Source organism: Hippoglossus hippoglossus, chromosome 3 (assembly GCF_009819705.1).
Source record: "Hippoglossus hippoglossus isolate fHipHip1 chromosome 3, fHipHip1.pri, whole genome shotgun sequence".
Lineage (NCBI taxonomy): Eukaryota > Metazoa > Chordata > Actinopteri > Pleuronectiformes > Pleuronectidae > Hippoglossus > Hippoglossus hippoglossus.
The window spans coordinates 6,379,609-6,402,842 of NC_047153.1; the positions used below are offsets into that span (position 1 = coordinate 6,379,609).

Below are 23,234 nucleotides of genomic sequence, written 5' to 3' on the forward strand. Positions count from 1 at the left end.
GGGGAAAGAGAGTTAGTGGTAAATAGTAAATAACTGATGATAAGTATTTGTTTCATCTACCAGATTTGCACAATTTACTGTTTAAACGTCCATCTCAAGGGCAGTTGCTGAGTTCATAAAAACTGCAGAACTAAGTTTAATATGTTATGGTTCATTTGTACATTTTGTTGTATTATAACATTATAATGTGTATTTCTAAAGAGTAAAAGGAGTCAAATGAAATTTAATTATGTTTTAAACATATCCCATGTTATGTTTCAGTCATGGTTCAAAATACAATGTAGAGCTGAACTCAGAATCATTCTGTTGCACAGAAGGTAAGAATTTGTTTGGGTGTGTAGTTGCTTGTACTTGACTTACGCAGCTGTACGCTCTCAGAAACATCGTCATTTAACAAAAATGCAACATCGTCAACATTCCTCAGATAGTGACTATTTAGGAGAGTTAACAGATTGTGTAAACAGACAGCAAACCACGTATCTTCTCCTGCTGTTCTTCAGCAACTGTCCATGGAAACTGGACTGAAACAGAGAGTTTTCAGGCTGCACGCACCATCAAAACAACTGTGCCACAATGTTACCACAGGACATTAGTGAGTGAAGTGACAGCCACAGCGTGAAGAAGTCATTCATCGTTGGCTGTCAAGTGTCCAGGAGTATATCACCCCTTGATTGGCACAACCACAGACCGTTTGTTCTGTTTCATGAAAACCTCCATTAAACTAAATAGCCATCTATGCCATGCAGGGACTTCATGTAAATATTGACACATGGTCCACTTTGCTCATTTCCTGTAGAATGAATGGATCACATGTTCAACTGGTCTTTCATCTTGCCACCAGACTTTCTTCCTAAAGTTTCTGTTTGTATAGAAACATGAAAGCAGCGGCTAAAATATAGATGGTTGGGAACAGATAGGTGTACAAAAAATAAATTAAAAAACAGTAGGTGACTGTTTTACAAATGGAGGGTAGTGAGCTGTATCTGTCTGGCATCCATTGCCGTTCAACTGGAGCCACGTAAATATTCCGGTATAGAAGCTGATTTAATGCTGGGATGACTTCTAAGTGTGCACAATAAATTTCCCAAGATGCGATCTCAGAAAAGCTGAAGCCTGACCAAGAAATGAGCAAAAGCTAAGACGGGCACAGGGGAAAGTGTCCGGGTGGAAAGCATGAGAATGGAGGTGATCCAGTTTCCATTTCTACTAATGTAGCAGAGCAATTTAATATTCCCAGTAATATCAGCAGACTCTAACGCAGTGTTGGATTCCTGCTGAGTTTCCTGTGTACCGGCTTCCATGCCCAGATAAATAAATCTCAGGCCAGTGGCTGCCGGTGTGACCCACATTAGGCCCACTGCTGCCTTTGGATCAACATCAAGCTGCAGGAGCTCCACCACAGACACACTGACAGAGAGCAGCCGTGGGGGTGCATTGTGCAAACTGCTGGCTTGGACACGTCCTCATATCAGAAATGCATAATGGAGTAATTTTAGAAGATTATACATTGTGAGATGGTTTGGATTTATGAAAAACACACTTCTTTACTGCGTTTTAGTCTGTTTATCTTCAGTTCTGGTATGTGGTTCTGAAGACGCTGCATTATGACGGCATCTGGCTGATGTTACACGGCCAGTGGCGCAACTTTCTAACAAATATGATAACAGTGTCCCCACGTGAAGTAAACCTCAAAGGCAACAGAATGTACTGTCCATTGATTTATTCTGACTTTCCATTACAGCGGTTTTCTCTGGAAAGATCCGTCACAGTGGGCAATATACTTTCAAACATTTTGGCACATTATATCAGTGTTACCCCACGCCAGTGCAAATACTCAGAGAAGCACAGGGTATCTAAAACCAGATGTTCCCAATACACAACAGCCAACTGGGCACTGCGTAACAATCAACAAAAGCACCTCCAGGGAATGAAACCACATCTCTGTGGCAGCTTAATGGTGGATGTAAACCACCAGCTATCACACACAGCTACATGCCAGTGTCAAGACCTTTGCATAGTTAGTTAGTGGTGAGTTTGTTATTTCATGATGTGGATTTATTTAGGTGGTGGATTCATTTCTTTTGACCAGTGAAATATTAACTGTGTTACTGAAACTTTTAACAGCCTTCAAATACAAATGCTGCAAAACTAAATTACTCTTGATTAATGAGCAGATATTTTCCCAACCATCTGACATTAATTCAAACAATAAATCTATATCATACTTTAACTACTGCTTGGATATCTATTGCTTCCATATTAAAAGTCAGTAAATGCTGACAATTGACTGTATATAAAGATGGACGACATGGATGCTCCCCAAAAGTGAAGCCCCCTGGTGGCTGGCTGCAGCATAGGTCATAAATCCCACCTCCTCTATGTTATTCGATGGGACAGGAACCAAACTAAAGTCAAAATACATGTCAAATACATTTTGCTCAAAGATGGTTTCTGTAATTTTAGGTAGTTCTTATCCCACTGATGTTTGTTTAAGTGTTATATTTCAAGTAAGCTTGCTTTCAATCAGTTATTTGATATAAAACAAATGGAGTGAAACATCATGATTGACAGCTGATTCTTAAATGGTTAAGCACGTGTGTAACGACTGGACCTTGATACAGTTGCTCCAGTCCCCAATTGCCATTGTGTAGACACTGGCTCCAAATGCCCAAGATGGCAGCAGTTGTAACAGTCTATCTTAATCTATCTTACAATTTATACAATCTATGATTCCGACAGATGGGACACACTTTTAAAAACAGATCTGCACACAGAGATAAAAAAAAAAGGCACCTGACACACCTGAAATACGACAAATTAGACCTATAAGCGGAGTAATATTAGACTCACATGATGTTCACTTCAATTAATGCTTTTGTTTCTCCATGTTAGCCATAACAAATGTAAAAGATGATATTATGAAAGGAAAGAGTGTCTGCCGTTTTTGTTTTGAGTTTATCTGGCCCCTAGTGGCTAAAAATTGCAAATGCAGCTAGTAGTATACAGATAAATATGATGCACAGTTGGCAACAATGAGGTAGATATAAATACTATGGCTCTCTTCATTAAGCTTTGTGCTACGGTATCAAATGACTCAGTGGTGAAACAGAGTGGATGACGAAACAAAAAGACTTTCCACTGGGAAGTGGCCATGATGTCAAGGGCAGAGGATGTCACACCATGTTAAAGCCCTATGAGACAAATTGTGATTTGTGAATATGGGCTATACAAATAAAATTTGATTGATTGATTGATTGATGTAAGTGTGACCGTGCATTTGACTCTTACTCACTGGGGAACAATGGATTTGGCCTCTACATTAATTATCACAACACTTCATAAAGTTTTATTGTTTAATCAATCCAGGCAGATTTCGGCATACTGTAACTTTTGCCGTAATGGACCATAGGTTTTGTATTTCAGGGGGACTCCAGTAATGGCTATTTCATGTGAAGGTTAGGGTTAGGGTCAGTTCATCCCCCCTGTATTGAGTAACTATGTTTAATGTCTATGAGAAGGAAGAAATGACAAGTTCACATAAGTAAAATCCCTTTAATATACTGCAGCAACAGTGCTTATGAGGACATGTCTGATTCATGTATGGAAAAGGGCAGCGTTATATCATGGATAAATAAGAATAATAGGCTATATTTACATGTCAAAAGGTATTTTCGGAGGAGAAGCTCTCCAGCTGTTTCCACCTCATATAGATGAGCTATAGGACATGGTTCTACTCACACTTATCAGGAATGGGATCATTGGTCCAGAAGTCCCAGGATTTCACTCAAACAACAGACTTAAATGCAACCTCCCCCTTGTGTGCCTGCCAAAAACATTTCTCACCACAGCCAGAATCAAATCTTCTCTCCGCAGACTCCAGCTACAAGGTCAGTGTCTCCCTCACTGTGGCACCGGTCCAAAAGTGAATTCCAACAAATTCCAAAATCAAACCAAATATTTACATTACAGATTTCCTCTCCCCCCCGCCTTTTATTTACTGAACCAAATTCAGGATTAATGAAATACCACTTGTAAAAAGATCGCAGCCTTATGATGAGCCTTCGGTATTAACTCGGGATGATGCAGCTTAACAGAAAAGGAGTGAATAATGCTTTAGAAAAAATCTGGAAAATATAATGTTCATATGCAGCCATAATGACAATGTGCGCACCGCATTTTATGGAAATGTTGGCCAACACACTGTAGTGCCTTTAAACTATGTGGTTACAGTTCACAGCTTCACAGTTTAAAACTCAACCCTATAGAGAATTTGACACCAGCTACTTCACTTTTACTGTATATTCAATGTGGGAAATGCATTAGGTTTGATTGGCTATATTTGCACATGCACTGAAAACTTGATTCAGAATTTTGCCTCTCTCGCCCTTTCTTTCATGCAGACAACGTGTTACTGTCCAGTCGCTGGAAAGTTGTGGGTGAACAGATATTATCAACTTTCACTGTAGAGAACATGTGAGGGACAGCACCTCTGTAGAGCTGAGGGTGACAACACATCCTTCAGTCTAGAGCTCTGTCTTCCTGTCTCTCATCATGATACAGGGTCAAGATGTCAAATTAAGGTGACATTAACTGGACAGCCATCATTTCACTTCTCAGGCTATTACTTAAAGTACCAAATATGTGTGCATGTTCAACTTTCAAATACAAAGTTGTTCAGTGTCACTTCTTCCAAAGCTTTTTCCCTCTAGCTATTTATGTCAAGCCTTTAAAAGCAACAGAGTAAAAGTTTCCTGTGTGTGTTGGAACTGGTCAGAGTATAATTAACAGTTATTGAGCCTTTATTATACTTTCCAGAGAGAGAAAGACGGTCAGATTCATACATCAGCACAACACAATCAAAGCAAAGCCAAACACACACATACACACTGTCACTTTAACAATAACACACATACATAAACACCTTTCACTCACCTAACTGCTGGCTGCAGATCCAGAGCAGGATGAAGCAGTAGTACTCCATATGTTTGCCGGTGCAAGCGTGCATGTGCATGTGTGTATGTGTGTGTGTGTGTGTGAGTGTGAACTGCTGTGAATGTGTATGTGGTGGGCTGAGGCAAAGAGACCCAGTGGAGGGCACAGTTAAAGATCCCACTCTGATTGACTCTCAGTCTAAGTTAAAGCGCTGCCTATATCTTGTGGAAGTAGGAGGGGACTGTAGAAGAAGAAGGAGGTCCAGTGTGACACAGCAGGCAGAAACCCTCTCATCTCCCACACACTCATTCAACTCTGACTGACTGGGTGAACACTCTCAAAGGGGTCATTTTTGGTTTAAGTTTCCGTTTTTTAAATATGTGAACATGTGTTTATGTGGAACAAATTAAATCAGAATGAAGCAGAGCTGTAAAGAGCGGATTTTATGAAATGCATGAGGTAACTATGGGTTTGCTTGATTGAGAAGGGAATAGTGAACCGACAACTATTAAGGTTATGAAAGGGCAAATAAAGAGGCAAACAGATGCATATCTTCAATCACATTACTATGCTCACCATCATTTTGAAAGGTATTTAGTAATGTCTAAATTAAAAAAACATACAGTAGCACCACCAACCCCTTTACTAATAACAGACCTAGAATGTCTTGTGTCAGACTCGAGCTATGCACCGCGAATGCTGTCATCATGGCACAACCACAAACTAACCAGTGTATTAACAGTGGAACGCAGATTGTGGGGTTTGCATGTTACCTCATAGCATTGGAGTTGAACAGTCCTAACTACACAATGTATAATGATCCCACTTACGCAGCAAGACAACGTTTGTGTACATTATCTTTCCCGAAGTCCATTTTGTGGTAGACCTGGTAGATCTCCAGTTCACCACTTAACTATTGAATGTAACAGAAAAGAAAAGCCTCATTGTCACTTTGGTTTGGAGAAAGTTTTTTTGGGGGGGACTATATTTGAGTACACCAACACCTGTGCTTATATAATAACCCATTTATGTTTCCACAGAAATGTTAGGATGTTACGCCAAAGCAATGTTGCTACGTAGCTGGCAGAGACAAAGTCATGATGTTTATGACAATTTACTAAACTGAATTATTTGAGGTGTATTGCATTGATATAAGTACTTGAAAAATAACAACATCTTTACTAGTATTGTTGTATCGGTCATATTATCGAGGTTGTATATGTTATTTTAAGTAGTTCTTATTACACACTTTTCAGTTGGTGAAACATCATGATTGACTTCTGAGACTCACTCACGATTGGACAGGGACGTGTATCGACAGAATCCTGATACTGCAGATCCACTCAGGGGTCACTTCTTCGCAGACTGGTTCCGAATGATGTCAAAAGCAGAAAATGCCGTCATTTTTTGGCGTCATTTTTGTTCAACGGGAGGAAGTGGAGACACATTGTCCATCTTTAGAATGTGTTTGTATTGGGAAACTACAATAGGTGTCTTGCTCTTGGGTGCTGCACATACAGTATTCAGCAGAAGACACAGGGTTAAAACATGTTAGACTGAAGTGCCTGTGAAACTCATCATCACTGAGTTTGTCCGATTCGCGATCTGATATCCATCCTGTGAGCAGCTCTCTATCTGAAAATCGGTCAAACTAACAAATATACCTCCTTGGTTCTAGCATCACTTCCTCTTAGTTTGCAGTCACAGTCCCTTCTTCTTTTCAACACAGGCCAACCACACATCACAAAACATCAAGTGTTTGTGCTTTAATGACTTAGCATCAATGAAACTTTAAAAATATTCATTAAAGGAAATTGAAAGCTCATTGGATTGATTTCCTCCATCACTTCTCCTGAGTCAATTACCACCAACTATGTTTCTTTCAAGTCAGGAAATTAAGCCCCATGCCTTCTGCTGGTGCCTGAAAATGTCTACATAGCACTGCTGATGTAAATATCAATGAACAAGGAAAGTACTTTGAAGCAAAGTAAGTGAAATTCCATGCTCGGATACATTGCAAATGTTTGCATTTGACATTAAGACTTTCTCTTTGTCCCTAACTATAAAAACATCAACACAACACTGGCATTATATTGTTTAGTAATAATAGTAGGTCTACAGGATACACAAGGTTACATTATGATGACGCAGTCATTCCAAGCACAGTAACAAGATAGTACAACAAAGGAATGTTTTATAAGGGAGCATTCCTTGCCCATCAAACTCTATTGAAATAAAGCACATAAATTGCAGGGGAAACTAAGAAGTTATTGGGCTTTGGCAGTCATTATAACATACAAGAATTCTCCAGGAACATGAAAAGTTTCATAAGAAGAATTGTTTTAGCCAGTATTGTGGGTACATACTCATAGCTCAAGAATCTCCCACTGTCAGCTTGTAAGACAGATGATAGATCAGAGAGGAACCTACAATTAAGATGAAGGTCTGGTGCTCTGGATCAAGGCAGTGGGCCAGGATAGTTAAGGAGTCGGGCTCTTTTTGTTGATTTTTCAAGACCAATGCTTTGCTGCTAACCAAAATTGCCATGTAGATTATTTAACTCACTGTCAATGAGGGGGGACGAGTGTTAGGGAGACCAGAGTAGAGTGTGAACAATTTGTTTTTTAAATCCTAATCTCTCTCTCCCTCCTCCAGACCGTATAACCATACAGAGTCCCACTGTGAAGTGCAGCCTGAAATCAATACTGAACAGGAGCTCAACATACATCACCTTTCCAGGGCCCTCGCCAACACCCCACCACAACTGCAAGCAATTACCTCAATCACCCCAGGATTATCTGTTTGTGTGCGATATATGGCTGCCTCCCCAGGCTACAGCGGGAGCTTTGGCTATAGACACAGGACAAGTCTTCTTGGATCAGATGTAAAGAAGCAAAAAGCCAACCCCCCCTTCAGAGTCCAGGCGTAGTGCGTGCCTCATGTTGAGACCCACCATCATAATGTTGTCAAGTTCGAGACCTCCAAGCCTGGTCTCTAAGGCTTTATTTAAGAGCTTCTTAACTGCTTTCTTTCTGAGGCATCATTATTTAAGCATTAGTTCAATGGCCAAGGTAAGAAATTAATGATGCTGGTTGTTAAAGGGCCAAACTATATTTAAATAACTGTTAACTTTCGATTAGGTGTTGCTGCAATTTTATTCCTCACTGAGTGGAGCCTCTATAGTTGTGCTAATTCAGGGCACAAGATGGACAATGCATCTTCACTTGTTCACACTATCCAGGAGCCAGAGTTTAAGGCATGTGAGCATTTCTATAAAGATACATTGATGGATTTTTGACCACGTGGTTGGTAGAAAAAACATTTGCACAACTTTGACAGGTTTATACAACCTCCATCACATTCCCAGCTTTTGAATATTCTGTCTAATCTGACAGCATTTTGTTGCACGTCATTTAATTACATCAAAATCCCAACTATTACAACAACTTAAATGTAATTAGAATACAGAATAAAGAAAACACAACCTCCTGTTTTATCCATAAAAACATGTATGTGCATTATCTCAACAGACACAAATTTAAACAGTGATGTCTATGAACATCTCACAGCACTGATAACATTACTCTCCCTAACCCTAAACCTGCCAATAGTTACTGCTGTAGATCTCAAGCCAAGCAGGCACAAAAGCTTCTCAGTTTTCTTATGAATTGAGAAAAGGATCTTTCTCTGTCTGTTACTGCTACTTCATTTCGTTGTCAGTCTCAGAGGAGAGAGTTCCTCAAAGGTACACGAGATCTGAAGCAAGAAAAACAAAACAACGCAAGGGAGTGTTCAGCCTTTGACTGCAAACAATGACCCAAGTGAGAGAGAGAGAGATTCAGAACATCCCATCTGGGTGTAAGGCCTCCACTGTCTAGTGATACTGAACGTTTCATATGGAGTCGTAGCACCATATCTTGATGTCAGAAGTCATCTCCAGTTCTCTCTTACTGTGTGAGATACTTCTTGGAAATCGTTCTTCAAACATTGAGCTGTACATGCTGAAGCTTATTGCCCATGGAGATGTAACTTTCCACACATCATAGCCAAGTAAGGCAGGGGCAGGGTGAAACAAAGAATGGGGTTTTATGGCGATAGAGAACACATTCAAAGCCCTCTAAGGAGCTTTTGAAACATGTTACTGTTCCAGCAGCTCGTTTTTGGCCGTGTAGCATCTGCTGTGAGGACGGCAGGGAGAAACCACTGCTCTGTTCCAGCAAGTATCCCTGCATAACACATTAACCTGCAGGAAGTGTTGGGAGGTCATCCGCAGGAAGCTCTTGAAAAGCCCTCTGTCAAGCATTACGTGCTCTACACAATTATTATCCACATGGAAAAAATCAAGGTGGAATGGTTTCATCAATCATAGGATAACATTTCTGTAAACTGATGTAATTGTATATCTGCTGAGGATGTATTTTCTCTAGCTTTAATGGAAAATAGGCCAAGTGGACAATTATTAGGAGACAGCAAAGAATCAGGTCTGCACTTTAAGCAAAGATACTGAAAGGTTTCGTTGAAGTAACAAAACTACAGATTGTATATAAAGATGGACGACAGATCTCCACTTCCTCCAACTATCCAAATTTGAAGCCAAAATATCCCAGATACAAATTCGGCCATCTTATTCCAATGACATCATTTGGAGTCAGAGTCAACACAGTAGTGATCAGAGGGATGGAGCATCATTCACATTCATGATGACTCAAATTCAGTAAAGAATGAAAACTCAAACAAACATCAGTGTGGTTAAAGTACCTCAAATAACAGAAGCTATATTTTAGATATTTGATGTCCAACTTCTTTGTTTGGTCTATATCCTGTCCACTAACTTGGAGGAGGCTGGATTTATGACCTGTACTGCAGCCGGTAACCAGAAGGGGATCAAGCCAGTTTGGCTTAACTCATTATATACAGTAAACATAACACAAACTATTGTATATCACTTGTCAAAAACTGTATTGATGATTATATTAACTTTGGTTTAAATATTTAAAAAACAATGACTTTTGTTTCACCAAATGTATTAAATCATCGTTCTGGTATGAGAAGAGATGGTCAACCAGTGTTGAAGCAACACAAATCAAAGCGGATTTGGATCAGGGCAACGTGAGTGACAGAATGCAGCCTAGGAGGAATTCAGTGGTTTTCAGGCCGCCATGCAAAATCCAGTTCCCCTCCAGAGAACAGACAGTTCATTTTTCATTATTATTATTCAGGGTTACGGTGTAGCTTAGACTTTCTGGTTGTTCTAGTTGGCTTCACGAGCTTTACGAAATTGTATTGTATGAAGGTGATGTGCTTACTCCACCTATAAGCAAGATTATACTGATGAGTAAATAAACAAAGCAAGAACCCCTCTCTGTGTTTGGTAAAACTAAAATAGACTTTGCTTGGGGATGTTCTTTTCTTCTGTGAATGTTTTATAAAGATGACATTCAGGATAAGCAGTCGATGAAAGATGTGAACTCAACATGAGATCTCGGGTTTTAAGCTTCAAACACTGTCTGCCCACATGGCTGAAGTGGACATGCCACATATCATTATGTGGAAGTCACTGCAGCATCTTTGGGAACTGCTAAATCAGAAATGCAAGCTTTACCTCTGTTCATTTTGGGGTAAATAAAGACACATCTGACCAACGGTTCTGTATTTCTATCGTTAAAAGTCTTTACTTATAGTTCAGGGTCATGGAAAGTCTGTCCCAAGAGAGCAGGAAGAAGGACGCATCCTAAACATCTCAAACAGGCAAGTACAATTTATAGTTTTGGATAATGTCTCCAAACAATGAGAACTACATATTTGGGTAAGTTATAATGTAATTTAATATAATATTTACCTTTTTTTTTACTATGTACTTTGTACAGATTTTTACAGCTTTCACAGTCATATCTACTGAGTTAAGATAATTTCTGGCGCCTGCATTTAGTGGTACTAATATATAATAATAATAATAACAATTTCACATCCATCAGCCTCTGACTAACAAGAAATACAAAACGAATGTTTTCACAGTGCACATACGAGACATGAGAAATTTGTTCATTGTTGAGCACCAGCTTGAAAAATACAATCAAAGCTCTGCTGTAAATCTTAAATCTTTATTATTGATTATTGATTAACACTTGATCAAATTGACACCAAATCAAGTTGCATCTCGTAATCTTAAAGGTCCATTGACCTCAAGGAAAATGTGAAGAATGAAACTCTAAGTAGCTTTTTAGCCTCTTTTAAGACACTTACAGTCACAGCACTCAAATTTACAGAATAGCCCATAACCTCAAACCGTCTCCTCAGTCATTGTAGGCAGAAAAAAGGGGGAAAGAGGAAACCTCAGAAAAGAGAGTGAATAAATAAATGTGAATGTTGTTGTGCTTGCTTGCCATATAAGAAGGTAACTGCTGATGGGATGTTAATTCTTCAGTCTCAGGCGACCTTGCTCAGCATTTGTGAGACTTGGCCGGTACAGAGTAAACTCAGTTTGAGAAAACAATTATAACTTGACTCCCGAATCGTACATGGTTCAAACTAAGAAATGTGAACTTCCCAAAGAGAAAAACAATTACTTGGTTACGGACACAATCTCGTCAGTAGCTGACTGCCTATGGAAAATTCCAATATATAGTAAAAAAAAAATGAACATATTAAAAGAGACGCATACAGAGAATTAGAAAAGTAAATGTTTCTGTCTGAGCTTGAGTGAGTCATTCTAACTTTTCCAGATCTCTGGCTGTGCGTTGCGCAGATCGAGTTGTGCCAGTAGCAATAGTGGGAAATAGACTAATGTGGAAACTAAAGCCACACGCCACAAGATGGACGACAATGGAACCCGCAAAGCTCACACATTCCAGATTCAGGGCAAAGTCTTGTCTCTCGACACCTAGATTAAACATAAAGCCTTGCTGCTCTTATGAAATTACTTCCATAAACGTAGTGATGTGCTATATGTCACTAAGGATTTTCTTTCCAATAATATCGTTCTGAGTGAGAGACAAAAAAAAAATCTGCTCTTACACAACCCCCGTCTTGTAGTTCTATTACTTTCCAAGACATGTTAATATCAAAATGAATTATGCTCACTCACCATATTCCTCTATCCAATCAGGCAACTCACAAATCATACGTTCTCATACAGAGACTTGGGTCATAGCGTCTTGTGGTAAATGAAACTTCAACATGTCTTCATCATGGGAGAACACGCACTCCTGTTTCATTGCGTTTGCATTTACATTCATTGGGAGACAGATGGAAAAATTGTTACTCTGCTTTTTCTTTTTTTTGTCCCTTTGGATCTCAACGGAAAACCAAACAGTCTACAATTTTTTTGCTTGTAATTATTAGGTTTCACAAAGCTCATATGAAATTATCTCCTGCAGGTTGACCACTCTTACACCGAGTTAAATCCCTCTCATAGACCTTTTTAAAATGCAACCTTTATGATAACACATTAATGGCTAATGCAACACAACTTGTGGTGTAGTGTTTCCAAGGGGACAGTCTACATGTGACGGCGTTTTCTGTTGTTTTACACCTTGGCAGCTACTGTTCAAATGAGGGTTTGAACTTTCTGTTTATTTTTGCATCCGCCTTGGCTATTCATTTGCTCACAAGAAGACAGATTCAGTTTCTTTAACTATGTTTGTATTTTCAAAAGAGCTATTTCATTTGGCAAGCAGAGGATCCCTGCCCTAAATGGGTGCTAATCCAGTTCAGTTTGTTTAGTATTTAAAAGCAACTGCCAAGATTACAGTGGGAGCCTGTCAGGGAGCACAATCTGCATTCATTGTTTAGCTTTGGGTTTTACAAACTTAATAAAAATGTCCTTATCCCAGCATAAATTTAACAGTTATCCATGCATAGATAGAAAAAGTAAACTAGAATGGCAGTAGAGTGCATAACTCCACCAGGGCCCAGCAGTCCCCTTGTGAAAGCACCGTTAAATTCACTAGATCCAGATTTTCATTTGGATCTGCACAGAATTGTACACACTCATGAACATCAGTCCCCTAAACATGCCGGAATTTTTTCAAGATCCACAAATTATTCTCTGAGAAAGCAAGGAAAATATATATATATTTTGTTTTTTAAAAAGCCCTATCTCGCAATGTTAAAGACGGTGAAAAGGATTCCTTGATCTTCCCCCTGTTCTGGATTCTTAAATTTAAGGGGTTTTCCCTGACCCATGGTGCATCATTCCACTAAGTTTTTGCGCAATCTTGCTTACAAACAAACCATTACCTCTTTGGCAGAGGTAATATATTATAACAACAAAATGGGAAAACGATCCTATTAATAAAAACACATTACAGGTTGGATCAGTGAGTTTTCTCTGGAAACATGTTATTTCCCTATAAGATAGCTGATGTGGTTAACCAACTATGTTGCAACAACCAATTCAGAAATGGGAGAGTTTTTGTTATACTGTACAGAAAGTGAGGTTGGTATTTGTGGCATATTTGGGATGGATAGCTGACAAAGCCTATAGTCTTCAGCCAGAGGCCTCTCACCTCCAGGGGACTTGCCCTTAGGTCGGCCTAGGCCCCCACATTCAGAGGCCCTGGGACACTGGGGGACATCATGAAAAATAAATAGGAATGTGTGAATGGGGGCAGCAATGGCCTTAAGGTTTGAGGAGTGAGCTTGTGACCAGAGAGTTGCCAGATTCCCCAAACTGGCAGATTGAATCTGGTCAGGGAAAACAAAAGAGCAGGCTGTGCCCTTCTCTTATTTCCACCACTTAGTGCAGCTTCCCAGTGGTTAAACCATCCTACTGTGGTTATAATGGGAGGCTTGTGTGACACCTAAAAAGGGTTTCGTTGGAATAAATAATAGCACAATGTGAAATAAGTCAGGAATGTTATTGGTGTCTCTGGTGACCACATGATCTGGAGAACAAACTCAATTTACGAAGTGTTAACTATTAAAACTTTACATGTGCACAAAGCCCTGAGTGAATCAAGCACAGGCGACTTACCGCTGAGCCTTTCATGAGCTAATGAGTGTTATGTAAAAAGAAAGATAAAAAAAAGGAAATAAACCATTGTACTAAATCTGTTTTAAATTTCTCAGGGAATGTTGTGTACTGTGTACCTTAAATGACTGTGCACTGATAAATTCCTATACTGGGGTGTAATGCCAAATTACACAGTCTTGGCTACATAGCTTATTCTGGTGAATGGATTATGTGTTGAGTGAAACTAAATTTGGTCAAGTTTGGAGGGCTTTCAGTTTCAGATACTCATGGTTGCACAAAGTGCAGTCCTTGTGAAAGTCTTACATTCTCACTACAAATCAATTCTTGCACCATATGAAAAGATAATGATGATTTAAGCTTAACCCACCGCAGCAATAAAAGGATTGGTAATAACTGCATACCCTCATTCATCACATATTTCATGTTACTGAACAAATCCAAATGGGATCACGGTGGCATTGGAGTGAAATACACATTTTCCTGCAGAAATTTAAAACTAATTTATTTCATCTTCATACTGTTATATAAACCGACATCACTGGAAAAAATGAAGACATTGGCATTAAATGCACGAGATTTAATGATTCTCACAAATACACTTGACTATATTCAAAACCACAAACATTTTGATTCCTTCAGCTGTGCCACCTTGAAGGACATTTTTATAGGCTAAGACAATATTATATGATTAAATATACGGCACCTGGAGTATAAAACACTGAGTGGACTCCAAAGTACACACACACTGAGTATCTTTCTATAGTTGTGAGGACACTGCAGCCGTTTCATGCAATGCAGTCTTAATATTTTCCTTAAATTTTCTCCAGAGGGGCTGTATACAAGAATGCAAATTTCTGAGTCAGTTGCTCCAGACATTTTCCAGAACTTTGTCTGCCAGACCCCAAGCATAAGGTTCGGGAAAATGTCTGTGTGAGTCCATGTGAAAATACAGCAGAGAAACGTCCAGAAAGAGAAAGCAAGTAGGCATGTCGGTGACATTTCTATCGTGCCACGGACTAGAAACTGGATTGATGGAAAAAGAGGTGGTTTACTCAAACAATATGAACAATTTGACAATTTGGAAAGACAATGAGACTCGAGAGCTTTTATGCAATAAGGGCCAACGTCAGTGTCGATGTGCTGTAAACAAAAAACACATTTTATGGAGCTCATGCCTGATGCTTCATTGACATATACAGCCTCATACTCTAACCGTCACAAATAAATGCCTTACCCCAGAAAATACTCTAGAACCAAGTCTTAACCCTAAATAGTGAGGACCGACCAAAATGTTCTTTCTTCTTAAGATATCTTATGTATAGATTTTCAGGTTACCGAACAAAAACAAATACACTTTTGCAGTCCAGAACCCCTACCTCCCACAAATCTGTCCTCACAACCACAGAAAGACATTCAAACACACACACGCACACACCACAGCCTTGCCAATAAGACACTTCAACAAACCTATAATGAGCATCACATACCCTACAAAGTCTGAAAAATGAGCCGTGGAAAAAACCTTCAGTTACCTTTACCAAAAACCACTGAGATATATAGCTTGCTGCTGCCCCATTTTTTTACTCTGCTAAACAGCTGGTGTCCAGGAATGAGATGTTTAGGTGGAAATACCAACTCAGACTTTTAAACTTTCTCAACAACCCCTACTGCTCTGTGATTTACTGTAAGAGGACAGCACGGTTCCAGGAGCAGGGTCCAGGGCTGCCCACGGTCCCTGCATGCTGAGTGTCTTTCCTTTGCCAAGCACAGGTAAATATGTCCCCTATGGATGTCGACAGCTGGAACCCCTTGTTCAATTACACAGTTTATGAGCACTGAGTCCATTCTGGTCCATACATCTGGTCACAAACATATCGTCAGTTTCATAAAGTACTGCTGTTTTTCTATCACTGGTCATTTGCCTTTTGGGTGCCTTCAGAACATCACTTTTATCACAAGTTCATTTAATCACCCATCAGAGAAACAGATCAAACCCTTCAAAGACCACTAACACACCGATTTAGACAATCTCACGATTGTTTTTGGCCTTCAAGCCAGAAAGAAACGCAGGCCTCTCACCTAATTATTCTGGCTGTATTCTCTCTCACAGCTTCAAATACTTTTTCTTAACGCCAGCTGTTTCCACACAGATGTGACTGTGCAGTGCTCATATGAGCTATCAGCTTCTGCACGGTGAAGCATTAGAAAAGAACATCTACGCCCTCAACACGCCACACAAATAGCAGATGGACTGTTGTGACAAAAACACACTGTTTTCTGGCTTTTATTAAATCAGCATCTTGATTACTGGACAACAACAGACACGCCAAACCATCTGTGTTAGTTTCTTGGTTGTCAATCTAAATCAAACCTTACACCCTTCAACTATACAAAATGTTTGTTTACGCCTTCTACTCACATGATCTCAGATTCTTAAAAAGGCATCCCGATATCCTTCTGAAAATATAAAATCAATACATACAAATGCACCTAATTTATTTAAGGAGTACGCCACCTGGAGCAAGTTTGTGATTGGGAAATATCTTTATGATATCCTTGTGTATTCCCCTGAGTTTTGAATATTATACAATGCTCTGTCATGTGCAAATTGAATCTAAATTGCTTTATGTCATATTGAATCAAGGCAAATGCATAGATAGAACAAAACTGTGTCGCTTGTTCCATGTGGTAGACATATGCCACTGGTTTCTGGCAGCTGGCACTAATCAGACTTTGCAGGCGTTCCAAGTTTGATTACCAGCTCAATCAAACACAATCAAGAGAAAAAGATGGAATGTAGTAAATCCATAGCATCTAGCATTTAAGTCCTTTGTCAGATATAAACAACGAAACAATAGACCAGGAAACAGGGGGAGTCAAAGAACAGACACAAACTTACAAAACAGAAACGAATCCCACAAGTTTTTTAAGATCACGGAGAGCTTTTTAATTCCTAAACCACCCAGAAGGAGTTGATGCCATCAGACATTGACAGATAATTGGTTTCCTTGGGATATCATAGTATAAAGTAACCGACCTGACTTTTTTATTCCTGTATGGGATTCAACACAATTCAAGCTTCTTCATATTTTTAGGCAGTTTGCTGGAAAGGATGCAGACTTCTGCAGAAGGTTCAATAGCATTCCACTGCTTTTATCATAAACCATAGCCTGTTAGTGTTAAGCCTGGGAATGAAAACTTCAGGCTGGCCAGCAAGCTGTGTAAGCAATGACAGGAGCTGCAGCGATTGAAGAATGAGCATTGGACTTATTGCTGGACTCGGACCTAGCGTGTCTGTCCTTGCTTCTTTTGAGATAGGAAGACCACACAACCATTTCCACACCATTTTTATTTGTTTTACTCTATCGTGTTAGCAGAGGATCGACACAACTTACTTAGATGGTCATAGTTAGAGCCAACAAAGAAAAAGACAAAAAACATTCTGCAATTTCTGTTTTGGAACAGATCCAGGACAGAAGATTATAGTTTCGCTTAATTAAGATGGTTATATTTGAATCTGCAAGGCTACTATTGCTGAAGTCACCATTAAGAGAGATAATATACTTTGTCAATGACTCATTGACCATGTGGCAGCATTAGTATTTTTTCACTAGGTTTTTGATTATTGAATTACCTGTGAAATGAAGCTGAGGGAAAGGTCAGTCAGGAAGACTGTCTGGATGTCTTTCCCTTTCATACTTGCGCTTGAGGCGTAATGACTCTGTGAAGTCCTCTCTTAACTGTTGACAAGGTATCTGCGCTAAGAAAAATACAATCAAATCATTGTGGGCAAAAGAAGAAGAAGAAACACAAACAGAACAGTGTGGTCACTGGTTTGTTTCCTCCAGGAGCACCACTTTGGGCTTGTGCACATTTCTTTGCCTTGACAAACTGGTCGAGGAGGTTTTTCCACAGTTCCTGCAGAATTATTGTCTATAATAACAGTCTCTGCAAAGTCCCTTCAGGAGCCATCTGGGAATCTCTATGCTCCCTCATGAATGATGGGTCATAGAGATGGACCTGTTCACACATTCCTGCCTCTAGATCATCCATGTTGTTATCTACACCATGCACGCTAAGTTTAAAGAGTAGGGAGGTGCACGACCAGCCGACCAGCTTTGACCACATGCAGAATTCCTGCTGTATAGGCTCCACCACCTCATTCTCTTTTCATTCAACCACAACCTGATAAGCTCGCCTTGAGCCAATTACCTGTAAGCTGTCAAAGTTTAAAATGTTCTCTCTCCCTCCTGTCATTCAGCCGTCAGTTTAGCAACCCGATCACACAATGACCTTTACCCTTGAACCACCTCAACTCGGTCATCACTCTTCAACCATCCAACCAGAAGCCCTTCCTGAGACGTCCCAGCTTCATGCTCCACATCCTCATTACCACCACCAGTGTCTCCAGTTATTCCTCTTGTTCCCACCAAATTCAATACATAAAACATAAAACGGGTGGTGGTATTTAGACCTCACAATGAAACCAAGTGAACATAAAGGGCACTTCAAATTCATTGATGGGTACCTAGCAGACCAAAGTAATATTTAAATGTGCAGTGTCGGCAAAACTGACAAACTCAATCAGTTCAGATAAGTGTTTTCCTCTTGCCTTTTTTTTATGAGATCCAAATAAATGGCCATGGAGCATTTGAGGCAAAAGTTAAAGTTATATCGTATCTTCGCTCCTGTCGCGTCTGTAGTTGATGAGAGGTTATGTGCTATGGTTGCAGTATTTTTTTTTTCTTTATTTGAGGTCTATTGAACTGCAAAGATCTGCTTAACTGCTACCACATGTTAAGTCTTTGTGCTGCTGTCACTGACTTAATGTGAGTGTGTTGTTTTCCAGACTCGGTGTGTGGTGAGTGTGTATGGGAGAAAGGAAAAGAGAAAAACACACAGGGATAAACGGAGATGGATAATAAAAAAAACAAAAGAAGGTATATGGGTCTGGTTACTCAGTTTGGGTCTTTATTCCAAATGATGGCAGCACTAAACCCAAATCATTGATATATTTCTCTCCTTAAAGCATCTTAATTGCATTATCCTTATCAAACTCTTTTGAACTCAACAACAGGTTTACTAAGGTCATTAAAAAAAGGCAGGAAGAGAGGTTATGCAAGGTCTTTAAAATTCTAAATTAAGTTCAGAAGCGTCTCTCCTTGATGCTGACAGGAGTCTGGTGAGGACTCAGAGGGTTGGAGGCGTTTTTCCATCAGAGGACTTCGTAAATGTGCCCCAGTGACCGGCAGGTGAAAAAATAGAACAAACGAGAGGCTCTGGGAGGGGAAACGTAGCTGGAGACGGGACTTGGATGAATTAAAAACCAGTGGAAAATGACTTAAAGAGAAGGCGAGACTGGAGCGATACATTTGTGCGTGTGCTGTGGAATTGTCGACTCATGATTAAGCTATGCAACACGTACACAAAAAGGCACAAACTTGTGAGGACACTGCAGAGTGTGCTTCCATGGAATACACAAGACTGATTGCTCACAACCTCAATCACTCTCACTCCCACTAGCTGCACTTCCTACTTCTGTCAACGACTATCAGCTGCTTTGCCTCTACTCATTTGTTCTTGGTCTGACATGCTGCCTTCCCCTCTTCTGCTTTCCCCTCTCCTTCTCCACTTTGCTTCTGATAAAGGAAGTGGTTTGTGTGCAGACTGTGGCTGGCTGGAACACTGTGCCGTGCATCGGAGAAGCCGAAATCTGAGCCCCGTGCATTAAATGTTCCACTAGAGCAACAATTTCTGAGGGGAAATCACGCGGTGGGCCAGTGTTAGAGGATCCAAAGGGGGGGGGGGACTCAGTCAGGGTACAAAGGAGAGAGTATGAGAGAGGAGCTGGGGTAATGGGGCAAATTGCTCATTACTGTAAATAAGAACTTGGCCTTTCTGGTGGCCGAGTTGGTTTTGGGTTCACACCCATATACTGTAAATCTGATTTAAATCTGACCACATACCTTTGCTGTATGTCATTGTCTCCTTTCTCCTCCATCATTCTTATCTCACTCCCTCCCTCTGCGGTCAGCTGGCCAGTGAAGCAGAAAAAAGAAAAAAAAAACACAGACATTAGTTGCAGCACAGAAGGAGCAATGTATGTGCACTATGTGTGCGAGTGTTTCACGACAAAGAACCACAGCGCCACCTGTGGATAGGATTCAATTCAGGACATATTTTATGGTGATCAATTTGAATTCATTGCAAGGCTCAGTGTTTTAAAAATACTGGTTGAGGTTTTGCTGTGGAAGTTGTGAGAACTTGTAAGTAATGGATTCACAAATTTGTAGTCAGGGTTAATTAACCCATGCAGGCAGGTGTAAGAACAGCTGAGGAGAGTTGCAGCCTACGTAAGGATACATATCTCGTGATTGATGGATTGAGATCCTAATTTGTCAAACTATGGCTACGATTTAAGCTTCACAGTAATTTAATATAGAAGTATTTGTTGGGCTATGGTCTTTAGGGTGATAGACCATTGCTGTGTAGTTATTACAGTAAATGGAAACATTAGCCACAGTTCAGTTTCTGGGTTCTGTCGGCTTCCGTTCAAGCATGAAATTGTTTTTGCACGGCAGTTTTTTAAGTTGCCAATGCAAGCAGCCTTTAGTCTGTGAGACAAGTCATCGCATTGATGGATTATAGTGTGGTTTTTGAATTGTGAGTCAGCAGAAGGTTCTTTGAATCATTGCAATGATGTGTGTCAAAGGATAGCTTTTTTATATTCTATTACTTGTCTATTCTATAAAGCACCAAGTGGCCGCGGGCCTGAATACATCTCTGATAGATTTGTATTACAAAGCCTCCAGACCCCTCAGGTCATCTAAAGGCAGGTTTTCTCAGTGACACTAGAATCAAAAATGAAGTGAAGTGAAGCAGATTTTTAGTTTCTTTGGTCCCCACCTGTGAAAACTTGTTTTATTGAATCATCTTGTACGATTAATAAAACAATGAAGTGAATCCTTGAACTAAAATATTCGAAAATATGAGGCCTGCAGGCAATTTTAGGCTTTTAGAAATTTAACTGCATATCGTATTGCTACAAATTGTTGCTGGAGGTGGTGTAGCTCTAGGGTGGTTCATCTATGGAAAACTTAACTGAATCTGAAATATCTAAATCTCTCAGATATCATATACAAATAGAGATTTAAATGTATCTATTATGGCAGATAAATGATCAGAGTACAGGGAGAAAGATGGAATATGGCAAAAGTCCCCTGCAGCCCCCTTTGCCACCAGCTCTCCATCAGAACATGTGGACTAGCTGTCATCATCATTGTCATCAGACAAATGGGTAAATCTTTTGATGAGATCATACATGCTCGACAACATGCCATACTGTTACTGTCAGCTCATTTTCTTTTGACTCAACACATCTGTCTGGAAACCTCACAGTCTGCAGCCAAACAGAACCCGTCAAAGAAGCCAGGCTCCTCGTCCAAAACGGAAAACATCTCAATACAGCCAACACATATAAGCTATTTTTGTTCACAGAAAATGAAAATGGAAACTAAAGAGATTTATTGTCACCATTACATGTAACGTTACATATTGCCAGTATATTGGGTTGTCGTGTGTGTGCGTGTGTGTGTGCGTGTGTGCGTGTGTGTACATAAAATGAAATGATTTCCACTTTGGAACTTGTAAAGGTTCCTGTGGCCATTCAATGACACAACTTTGTGATCGGGGATAAAAGCTGATGGAAAATGTGAAAAGCTCAAGTGGAAGACATTCAACCTAACCTAATCTTCAATATAAAAGAATAAACAAACATTTTAGTAGACAGTGCATCCAAAATATGAAATAGCTGAAATATGTTGACTTGTTTCTCTCGAGTTCACAGTTACTAAGTTGTCACCAATTACAGTATATTTGACATTCAAGTTCAACACTAAGGCATATATACCATATATGATTCTTATATATGGTGACACAATTAATCATATTTAAAGTCTACGAACCTGTGAATACGTGGGTCTGGTCAATTCACACAGGTGTCACCCAGAAAACTGACCTCGGTCAAGCTCTAACTAGAAGCCGAGTTAATACTGGAGCATTTTAAATTCACCATAAAACAGCTAGTCTTTAAAGCTAAGTGGCTAATTGTCCTTTAGCTAGGTGTCTAGCTGACTTTTAGCTAGTTGTGTAGTTGACTTTTAGCTAGGTGGCTAGTTGACTTTTAGCTAGGTGTCTAGTTGACTTTTAGCTAGGTGGCTAGTTGACTTTTAGCTAGGTGGCTAGTTGACTTTTAGCTAGGTGTCTAGTTGACTTTTAGCTAGGTGGCTAGTTGACTTTTAGCTAGGTGTCTAGTTGACTTTTAGCTAGGTGGCTAGTTGACTTTTAGCTAGGTGGCTAGTTTTATTTTAGCTAGGTGGCTAGTTTTATTTTAGCTAGGTGGCTAATGTTCCTTTACCTAGGTGTCTAGTTGACTTTTAGCTAGGTGGCTAGTTGTCTTTAAGCTAAGTGGCTAGTTGACTTTTAGCTAAGTGGGTAGTTGTCTTTAAGCTAAGTGGCTAGTTGACTTTTAGCTAGGTGGCTAGTTTTATTTTAGCTAGGTGGCTAATGTTCCTTTACCTAGGTGTCTAGTTGACTTTTAGCTAGGTGGCTAGTTGTCTTTAAGCTAAGTGGCTAGTTGACTTTTAGCTAAGTGGCTAGTTGTCTTTTAGCTAGGTGGCTAGTTGTGGCTAGTTCTCAGAGCGAACAGGAACCAAACAGCAGTGTCACAGTTCTTCATTACTCCGAACTTCTCCTGAGGCTGATACATGATGGGTTTTAATCTCCTCCATGATGTTCTGATGTCTCTCATCCATTCTACAAGGTAAGAGATGCATAAACTTACACCTGCATCAATGAAAAAGGAATTTCCACAGACAGGGTTGTATTTTTGCACCAAGAAAGCAATTTAATATCAAATAATAAACATTCAACAACTAGTGTATTGTAAATTAGGTGACAGTTTTATTTCCAAAAGTTCTGTCATTCTTCAGCCCACATTTCTAAAGACATGTACAATCATTTTAAACAAGGAGTGGATTTCCCTCTGATTCTTGAATAACTTGATATTTGTCTCTCAGTAGAAAGAAAAATAAACTGTGCAATGATGATAGTTCATTGTTTCTTTAATATAATATCCATCATACTCTGCTTGGGTTCCATAGAGGGGTGACTTTGTTTGTCTTCATTGTGTAGAATTGACACTTACTGATCATTAGTAAGTAATAAGTTCAAAATATAACAAGTGTAGATAATTTAACCGGTTAGTTTACAAGCCCTGTTAAAAAGATATAAGCATTTTTAGTAAGTTCAAATACATTGGCAATATACT

At 39.6% G+C, this 23,234-nt stretch overlaps 1 protein-coding gene across 2 annotated transcripts in view; it reads right to left on the reverse strand.

Annotated features, from left to right (window-relative positions):
- The window catches only part of itga11a (integrin, alpha 11a), a 57,689-nt gene extending 37,760 nt beyond the window's left edge, over positions 1–19,929 (reverse strand). The window contains exon 1 of one of the 2 annotated variants that reach the window (XM_034576557.1): positions 19,873–19,929. In XM_034576557.1, coding sequence (XP_034432448.1) covers positions 19,873–19,888 — 16 coding nt within the window. In that variant the 5' untranslated portion in view covers positions 19,889–19,929. Of the gene's footprint in view, positions 1–4,932; positions 5,105–19,872 lie in introns of those variants that run through there. The other variant, XM_034576548.1, reaches the window with a different exon arrangement.
- Between the last annotated feature and the right edge of the window lie 3,305 nt (positions 19,930–23,234).